Raw genomic sequence first — 10,225 nt, 5'->3', positions numbered from 1 at the left:
AAAGTTAAGACTTTGAGGGTTGGAACTGAGAAAAAGAAAACCACAGAATTATCAACAAACAGGGTGGTACCACATCATTAACTGGGGTTTTACCACCAGAAAGAGTGAGTTGCCTTGGGTCAGCTCTTCCTTCCAGGAGCTTGGGACATTTTTCAGATCTGCAGGAACTTGTTATGCCACTTGTTCAGGCTTATGATACAGTTAACTAAAAATTTCCTACCCTCTTGAAATCTGCCAGTGATGGAAAGAAAGCCCTCCCCATGGCTTCTCCTGCACCTGAGCTCCTGGCTGGGTGTTGCCTGGGTGGCAGGTGTGGCCCAAAGGGAAGGAAAAACAAGGCTAGGGACAGAAAGCTCCAGTGTTCCTCTGAGGTTGGAGCTGGACTCTTTCAGGATGAGAACAGGAAGGAAGTTGCAGTTCAGGGAAGCTGCCACACAGAGAGATTTCCCACCCAGCAGGGACAGGATGGGGAGAAGTCATGTGCAGAGCCACGCAGAAAAACCTCACCACACTGCCAGCAGATAGAGTAGTGAGCTGCAGAGGGCTCTCCAGCTGCCCCATGGTCTCCTCCAGATTATGTATTCTGTAGCTGGACAGATCTAGTCCTCTCACAGTGCAGATCTGAGCCATCCATTCATTTCTCCCCTTCCAAGAGTCCCTCACCAGAATGTCTCACAAGGTCCCATGAAATTTAGGATTTGTATTAAAGACTTGTAGTAGTGATGCAACAGTCCCTGAGTAGAAGTTGGAAATCTGTAGGGCTATGAATGGGTTTCTATGAGCCTAGTGTTTGCCAGCATTATGGAGCTCTGTGATGGACTTCAGCACTGTACAAAACCAGGTGTGCGGACACACATGTCATCTCTTCTATTGTTGTGATAAACACCATGACTGGGACAAGTTATAAGGAGAGTGTTTGATTCGGGGCTCACAGTTCTAATGAGTTAGAGTTCATGACCACCACACTGGGGAGCATGGCAGCAGGCAGGGAGACATGGTACTGGAGCAGGAAGTGAGAAGTCACAACTTGAGACACAAACTTAACACAAACCTGAGGCAGAGAGAGAATGGAGGTGGTGGTCAGAATCTATTGAGTCCTGAAAGCTGGCAACCCTGCCATACCTTCTCTAATAATGCCACACCTCCTAACCTTTCCTTAACAGTGTCCCGCTAACTGGGAATCAAGTATTCAAAGATATTAGCCTCTGGGGCCTTTCTTATTCAAACCATCACAGGATCCCCCTTTGCAGCTGACTGCATGAGGATCAGGAGCTCAAAGCCCATCCTCAGCCATAGTGACTGACATCAGGACAGCATGGGAAATACATAAAACTTTTCAAAGAGAAAAGGAAGAAAGAAAGGAAGAAAGAAAGAAAGGAAGGAAGGAAGGAAGGAAGAAAGAAAGAAAGAAAGAAAGAAAGAAAGAAAGAAAGAAAGAAAGAGAGAGAGAGAGAGAGAGTTAATTAGAGAAAGAAAGTTGGTTGAGTGAGGGAACAGTAGAGAAACCTGTGCAGTCACCATAACCTCTCATCCCCACCCTGTTTGCCTCTCTCATTATTTCTCTACATTCTCAGATCTGCTAAACTATGGGATGATGAGTGACAGTAGATATGACCCAGTAGTTTGAATTTATTTCACAAATTTTTGTCTTTTCCTCCGTATCTGCTTCTTCTATTGAAGAAGGTTACCCAGCTGCTTTGGTTGACAACCAAGAACAGCCACCACAGTAACTGTAGCTAAAGACAAATTTGGAAAAAGAATCCTCGAAACATTTCTGTTCTGTAGTGTCTTCATATACATCAAATAGACAAGGCCCTGGCTGTCCCAGAATTTACATAAAAATTAAAACAGTAAGTAATCTAGAAGAGTAGCATCTGCTGTGGGTAAGACATTGGTGGGATCTAGAGGTACAAAAAATATCAGAACAACTTGATCAGCAACAGAGTAAACAAGGAAGCAAAGTGAACTTCAGACAAATTCTCATGGAGACATGACAGGAAGGAAAAAGCTAATTCCTGAGTGTGTGGATTAGAAAGATTGCTTCATGGGCCAGAGAGAAAAGGAGCAGTATCCTTGTGGTAATTTGGCACTGCAGTGGTTAACACAAAGTATTAAATGAAAAAAAAGAGAAACAAAACAAACAAACAAACAAACAAACAAACAAACAAATATATGAAGCAAGCAAGCCACAAGCAGAGATTCTAAAGCCCGATAAAGAATCACAACAGACTTCTACAAAATCTGTAGCAATGAGGAGCGTTTGTGTTTGTAAATCAGTAGGTTAGAGGGATGCCAGCCTAAGCTGGTGCCCAGGACACATCAAGTTAAGAGACAGAGGTGGTTTTGGTTATAGTCGGCTGATACTAAACATCTTTTTGCACAGACTTAGCTGTGTTCTGGAGCCCTCTAATTGCCAAAATAAGGAAACCACCTTACTTTAGATTGACAAATAAAAGACATCCAGAAACAACAGTCTAGAACAAGGAAGTGGGTCCCAGAAACCCACCTCCATTATCCTAATCTAAAAAGAAATCCAAAAAGAAATGTAAGTAGGGTACAGCTAATATCCAAGTACCCACAGAGTAACCCAAAACCACAAAGGCTTAAAACTTCTGAAGTGTACCTTTCCAAGACCCTTAAAGTAACTTTGGAACAGGAACTAGAAGCTATTGCAAAATAAAATGTAAACCAATGTAAAACAAAGCTCTCTCCTGATTTGAATGGGTGTATGCAGCAACCTTTAAAGACCAAAAGAGCCAGCTTCATTCAGGGTGGCTTCTATTTGGCGTAGGTGTACTTGGTGATAGCCTTGTTGCCCTTGGACATGGTGTGTTTAGCCACTTCTCCAGGAAGTAGGAGGCTCACTGCCATCTGGATTTCAGGCAATGTGATTGTAGACCACATGTTGTAATGTGCAAGATGAGAAGTCTCATTTGCAATGTGCTCAAAGATGTCATTGACGAATGAGTTCATGATGCTCATGGCCTTAGACGAGATGCCAGTGTCTGGGTGTACCTGCTTCACAACTTGTACACATAGATGGAGTAACTCTCCTTTTGGCTGCACATGCCCTTCTTGCAGTCTTCCTTTTGTGCCGTGGTGACAGCCTTCTTGGAACCCTTCTTGGAAGCTGGGATGGATTTGGACAGTCCAGGCATGATTGAAATCAAACAGTGGAAACAGTATAGTAGGTAGGAAAACCCATTCTTTTTCTTTTTTCTGGCTCATTTTATTCATTTACATTTGAAATGATATCTCCCTTCCTGGTTACCTCTCCACAAACTCATACTATTCTCCCCTCTCCTCTGCCTCTATGAGGGTACTCTTCTGTGGGGAAAATTTTTAAAAGGCCCGCCACAGCGGCGCAAGCTTGCACCGCCGTGGCAGGTCCCACATCAGGGAAGAAGATCCTACGGTTCCAGCGGCCTGAGGGCCTTGGCAGCGGCAGGCCCCAGTAACACGAGGAAGTCCTTGGTTCCAAAAAGGTTTATTGACATGACGGATAATAGATGGATCTAGGCGTACCCCCAAAAACTCAGGGCCGTCCCCGAGTTATATAGGGAGGGAGAAAGGGGGAGGATTAGGGGAGGATCTGGGGGAGGAATGTTTAATTTGCTCTGCCCTCTGGCCTTCATTAGTATGTAAATCTCTAGGGCTTGAGGCCTAAAGCCTGGCCTATGTGACTCTATGGAAATGTGGCTGTTTTCAGGATCCTAGATGATGGGAGGTACAGAACTCCTGCCGGTTCTCACGCAGAATTCCACGGAGAATCTCGGGGTTCTAAGTACCTGCTCAACCATGACCCAGGATACCCTTATACAGTCCCACACTCTTCCACCTACTCATCCACTCCTGCCTCAATGCTCTAGCATGCCCCTATGATTGCAAATCAGGCCTCCATAGGACCAAGAGCCTTGCCTCCCATGGATGTAAGATAAGCCCATCCTCTGCTACATGTGTATCTGGAGCCATGGATTGCTCCATGTATACTCTTTGGTTGGTGGTTTAGTCTCTGGTAGATCTGGGTGTTTCAGTTAGATGATATTGTTCTTCCTATGGGGCTGCAATTCCCTTCAGCTCCTTCATTCCTTCCCCTAGCTCTTCCACTGGGGTCCCCAGGCTCAGTCCAATGGTTGGCTGTGACTATCTGTATCTGTATTTCCCAGGTGCTGGTATAACCTCTCAGGGAACAGCCATACCAGGCTCCTGTTAGCAAGTGCTTCTTGATATCAGCAATAGTGTGCAGGTTTGGTGTTTTCAGATGGAATAGATCCCTAGGTGGATGGCCTTTCATTCATGCTCTGTTCCATTTTTTTGTTCCCGTCTTTCCTTTGGACAGGAACATTTCTGGCTTAAAAATGTTTAGATGGGTAGGTGGCCCCATCCCTCAACTAGGGGCCGTGCCTATCTACTGAAGGTGTTCTATCTCCCCTTTGTTGGATATTTTGGCCAAAGTGAAACCTTTGTTGGTTTCTGGGAACCATTTGCTCCCCTGGCATAGGGGACTTTCTAGTGGCTACCACCAGGTCCTGATCCCCCATTGCTACATACATATATTCAATTTTCTGATCCTCTTTACTTCTTTTCCATCCAGTACTTGATTCTTCCCATCTTCCCCTTCATCTACTCTCTCTCTCTCCCAGGCTCTATCTGTTTCTACCCCTGTAATTATTTTCTTCCCCTTCTATGTAGAATTGAAGCATCTACACTTTGGTCTTCCTTCTTCTTATGGTCTATATGGTTTGTAAGTCGTATCATGGGTACTCTGGACTTTCGGGCTAATATCCACTTACCATGTGTGTTCTTTTCTTCTGGGTTACCTCACTCAGAATGATATGTTCTAGTTCTATCCATTTGCCTCTGAATTTCATGAAGTCATTGTTTTTAATAGCTGAGTCAAACTCCATTGTGTAAATGTACCACATTTTCTGTATCCATTCCTTTGCTGAGGACCATCTGGGTAGTTTCTAGCTTCTGGCTATTATAAATAAGGCTGCTATGAACGTAGTGGAATATGTGTCCTTGTTATATGTTGGAGCATCTTTTAGGTATACGCCCAGGAGTGGTGTAGCTGAGTCTTCAAGTAGAACTATTTTCAATTTTCTGAGGAACCACCAGATTGATTTCTAAGGTGGTTTTACCAGCTTTCAATTCCACCAGCAATAGAGGAGTGTTCCTCTTTCTCCACATTCTTGTCAACATCTGCTGTCACCTGGGCCTTTGATCTTAGCTATTTTGATTGGTGCATGATGGAATCTCAGAGTTGCTTTGATTTTCATTTTCCTGATGACTGAAGCAAGGTGATGGTTTTGAATGGGCTCCTGAACACTCTGCAAGCATGTGATGCTAGAATCTGGATTGTAGATTGTAGACTGTAAGTACTTCCTCTACTCGTCTTACATAGACAGCTGCTTTAAGAAGACTGAGTATTTACCAGGACAGTCAGGACTACACAGAGAAACCCTGTCTCGAAAACGCAAAAAAAAAAAAAAAAAAAAAAGGAGACCGAGTCTTCTGCCTTTCAGGAGCCACACTGACCTAAGTGAGTTTCCATGGGAGGTTACTATGTCCAGTATTACATGACTGCTGTGATTCTTGCTCTGAAATCAGAGAGTGTGCGGTGCCGACCCCGACCAGCAGGAAGAAGGCGCAGGACAACCAGGTTCCTTCTCGAGGCAGTTTAACCAGGATTCTTCTGGCTTCTCCTTTCTTCTTCTGGCCCCTCCTCTTCCCTCAGCTCTGACTCTTATACCAAAGCCTCTGCCAATGGCTGGCCGCCACGTGGCCAATCACCATAGGTCCCACTAGATCACACCACTCATAGCACAGCCCCATGCCTAAATATGGAGTTATTTATCACTCCAACAAGGCGGCAGCACGCGCCATCTTTAGGGCGCTGCACTGGCTCTCCACAAGAGAGCCTGGCTCCAGACTCTTGCTGAGACCGTAACCGCCCCCCCCCCATGTTAAAAGGTAGAAGAGGAGTTTGCCTGCTTCCATGCTCTGCAGAGATCCATCCATTCAGTCTTCTGTGGTGCTGGGACATCAAGTTCCTTAGGAATCACAATGCATTTTGTGTCCTCTCTGTCTCTGTTTATGTCAGTATGAATATTTAAATAAACTCTCATTGTCCAATAATCCTTTACAGTGATCTCTTGAACCTCCTCCCTTATCTAAACCGCAGCACATTTTCCTTTAAAGGTGTTGAGTTTTGATCTATTGCTATGTATTGTAAACCTCAACATACAAGCAAAGCAAGCCAAACCAAACCAAAGCAAGGTCATTCTGTGTAATTGAGCCTGGCTACAGATACACTGAAAGCATCCTGTCTCTGATCTCCTGAGTGCTGGGAGTGTATCAAAACCATCATGGCAACCTCTGTTTGTCATTCTAATGGTACTTTATTATGTTCAGATCAAAGGGGAGAAAAAGTTAACAGACACCATATTGGATACCTTTTACATATTAGAAGCAATATGACTTTCTTGAAATATTCTATTGTTTATATTTGACAACATAACAGAAGGTATACTTATGGGTATCATTGTCATTTTTATCATTCATTGTAAAATGGAAAATTATAGAATTTGACTTACTTGATAATGAATATTCTAATCAAATATCCTCTCAAAAAATATGGGTGAAAACAAACAAAAATTTCATAGATATCTACAACATATTAAGAGTAGTCTTAGTGGCAGTTCCCAGGACCTAACATCAAGACATGAGAAGCGCTATATCTTACGTTCCCCAGTCACACAGTGTTACATAGAACATCAAGATAGCACATCTACCCATTAATTAACACAATCACCACCTACTGAATGTGCAGTGGATGCATTATAAGTATTGATCTTCTCTTACCAAAAATTATATAATCCCTTTTAATTTGTGTATGTGTTTCAGCCTAGGTGTTCAGTAGCATATCTGTGGAGTGAGAAGATCATCTGTCAGAACTGGCTGCCTCCTTCAGCCAAGATGGTCTGAGTAAATGAGCTTAGTTCATCACTCATAGAGGAAAGGGCTTTTACCCTCAGAGCCTTCTAAAGATTTCAAATTTATTTTCCTACAATGATCTGCAATATAGATGCACCATTTATACCAAAACTGAAAAATAAAACAGAAAAATTAAACAATAGAAAAAAAATCAAACAAACATAGGCTTGAGTGGATCTTATTCATGGTTGCACTGCTATGTGGAGAGGAAGATTAGAACCTGGAAACACTAGACACATGGTGTTAGTAGGTGTCATTTCACGAGTTTTTTTCTGAACTCTTTGATGAAACACAAGCATTGTGGTTAAACTGACCTGCTAAGGCACATTCCTTAGAGAGAGAGACTCCCATATATAATTTTCTAAACTTCTAGACAAGCTGGAAAAAGAACTTTCTTTCATTTTTGTCAGTGACAAAAAGAATAAGTTTGTGGAGTCATGAGTGAGCTGAGGCAAGTAATTCAGTGGTAGAGCAACTCGTAAGCATAAACGAAGCTCTGGCTTCTAGCTCTGGTACCACAAAAAAGGAAGGTCTGTCTCCCAGTGTGGGCCTAGGTAGTTCTGTCTGTAAGACTGGGTTTGAAGACCTTAAAGAACGGAGGACAACAGCCTAATGTTGCAGACAATGTCACTTCAGTTTCACTGTGCTTTTAAATATGAATGTACAAAAGAAAGCAGGAAGGTTGTTTGAGTTCAGAAAACAAAATCAGAAAGGCATGTAAATAAATACCAGTAAGAACACACTAAATATTCACAGAGCAAACCTTTTCTACAACTGTCTCAAGGCAGACCATATAAGCACAGTTGTCTGGAACTATACTTTAGATTATATCTTGCAAAGCATGAAATCAAGGCATAAGCCCATATTTATAATCAGTGTACATTGAAACCAGCACTTAGTATATCTTTTCACAGGAATGGGTTCTATAGCTATGTCCTGACATCTAACAAGATAAACATATCTTCCACTTGGATGCATATGTTCTATTTGTAGGAAGCACAAAATCACATTTAAAGCAATCCAGGGAACAGAATGTACTTCAAAGTAAAAGGCCCTCTGCCTTTTTTCTGGGGCCTCTGTTACAGGTACCTAAGCCATTGTTCTCCATGAGTCATTTTTTGACTGTGTTCTTACAGATATGGTGTTAGGAGAGGCTCTTTTTCAATTATTGAGGAAACAGTCAATGTCTTTGGGAATATGGAAATGACAAATGACAGTAATCATCTTGTCAGCAGACCAACAACTAGATGGAGGAAATGAATCCACACCGGTTTGTAGTTAGAAGTGAAGGTCATTAAAATAAAGGACCCAAGAGAAAAGAAGTTAAAATGATGCAGGAGAACTCTGGCACATGAGACACACCAGACGTGGAGGCACTGCAGAGATATAGGTGAGGGTTTAAGAGGGTGGCCCACACACTGTCATTGGCTTTGAACATTCCATAGGATTAAAATATGGATAGACTTTAGGAGGGAAGGCAGGGTCATAGAACCTATAGATGAGAGATCTACAGTTAGAAACATCATAAAATGAGAGAGTACAAGCTTCCCGGTCCAGGAAAACTCCAACACGACTGGGAGGACCAGGCAGAGAGAGGGCCAAGACACTGGAATTGTGAGTGATAGAACATTCATCAAAGGCATTGTATACAGACGTATTCTTCTTCCCTATAATCCAGTAGCCACATTTAGGCTGATACATTTCACGTTGTTTAACATTAGAAATATTTTGCATTTTGTAGGTCATTTCACCCATTGAGTGACGTTGGGGTTGAGTACACTTCCCATCATTTAATCCGAGGAGCCAGGCATCACTTTTAGACACGTCTACTTCCCAGTAATGCTTCCCTGAGGAAATAGCTGGATATCCCAGGACACCCAAATGGTAGGTCTCAGAAATTTGAAGATTCCTCTTATAGTAACTCAGATATTCTATTTGTCGTTTTTCTTTGTCAACAATGACTTCATTGTCCTTTGCCTGTAGAGTCATATCAACTGCAGAAAAATGAGACATATATATTTTGAGTCAGATGATGTTCAAGGTACAGCCTTATTTGTGACTTAAGCAACAGAGGCATAAGGAGAAAGAGAAAGGAAACATGAAGAAGCCTTGTTTAAAGTCAAGGAGGGGCAGATCCTGTACAGAGTGGGAGAAGCAACATAAAACACGAGACTTAAGAGAGAAATATACTCTGGAAGACATTGAGAGGAGAGAGGATCATGGTGCTGTGGTTTCTCCTTACCCCAGTATTTCTGGACATCCATGAGCCCTGAAATGATGAAAGTTTACAGCAGTAAGTACAAGTGATGGAATCAAACCATCAAAGTCCATGTCTTCTCCAGATGAGGGGAAATTTTGGTAATTGTAGATATAGGACAGGATGAATGATGACACCAAAGGGAAACACTATCTCCTCTTCTCTGTTCCTCTACACATATTCAGAATCCTAACTCTCTTCTATATGCAGTCCAGTTATACCTAGAATCATACAAAGAATCACAGAATTTAGCTGCCCTCACCTTGATACGCGTGCAGCAAGCCTTTCAGATCTGGGGCTTGAAACCTTCTTCTCCTTTTTAGGGGGACAGTTTGGGGCTGTTTCAGTTTCAAGGTCTGACACCTAGGGATAAAAAATTACACATCTCAAACCTTTCCCTTTTGACCAGCACTGACTCCCTGTCATTCTAACCATAGATGTCCTTGAACTCTCCTGAGCATTCTGAGAAGGAAGAGGGAATGTAGACTATTATCTGTAGAGATATGGGGCATATTTTTGATCCGGACCACTTACTTGCTGTGTGATACTGGGAAACTATTATTCTCAGAAGCATAGTGCCTTAATTTCACTCTCACACAATGTGCTTCTTCCACTTTCCATCCTCCTGTCCTAGAATTCTTTTGAATGTGAATCAGTGAATTAAAAAAAATCAAACTGAAGTAACAGAATAATAATAATAATGTGTGGGCTGGGAATGGTGTCACATGTACTTAGAAGGCAGAGGCAGGGGGTCTCTGATATAAAAAGCAACCTGTTCTACACAGTGAGTTCCAGGACAGCCAGAACTACAAAGAGGAACCCTGTCTAAAAAAAATCCCCAAAAACGTAACTGAGTAAATAGAAACATGGAAAAAAGAAAAGAAGAGAAGAAAAGAAAGGAAAAGAAAAGAAAGAAAGAAAGAAGAGGAAGGAAGGAAGGAAGGAAGGAAGGAAGGAAGGAAGGAAGGAAGG

At 42.4% G+C, this 10,225-nt stretch overlaps 1 protein-coding gene and 1 pseudogene across 2 annotated transcripts in view; both read right to left on the bottom strand.

The window, feature by feature from the left end:
* Positions 1-2,778: 2,778 nt before the first annotated feature.
* Positions 2,779-3,158, bottom strand: LOC114633513 (annotated as a pseudogene).
* A 3,223-nt stretch (positions 3,159-6,381) lies between these two features.
* Positions 6,382-10,225, bottom strand: part of LOC114633512 (tripartite motif-containing protein 30A-like) — a 14,474-nt gene continuing 10,630 nt past the window's right edge. The window contains exons 5-7 of one of the 2 annotated variants that reach the window (XM_028782080.1): positions 9,516-9,616; positions 9,239-9,265; positions 6,382-8,990 (exon numbers count right to left, since the gene is read on the bottom strand). In XM_028782080.1, coding sequence (XP_028637913.1) covers positions 8,395-8,990; positions 9,239-9,265; positions 9,516-9,616 — 724 coding nt within the window. In that variant the 3' untranslated portion in view covers positions 6,382-8,394. The remainder of the gene's footprint in view (positions 8,991-9,238; positions 9,266-9,515; positions 9,617-10,225) is intronic. The other variant, XM_028782079.1, reaches the window with a different exon arrangement.

Source organism: Grammomys surdaster, unplaced genomic scaffold (assembly GCF_004785775.1).
Source record: "Grammomys surdaster isolate TR1022 unplaced genomic scaffold, NIH_TR_1.0 693, whole genome shotgun sequence".
Lineage (NCBI taxonomy): Eukaryota > Metazoa > Chordata > Mammalia > Rodentia > Muridae > Grammomys > Grammomys surdaster.
This window is presented reverse-complemented; position numbering and strand designations above follow the sequence as displayed.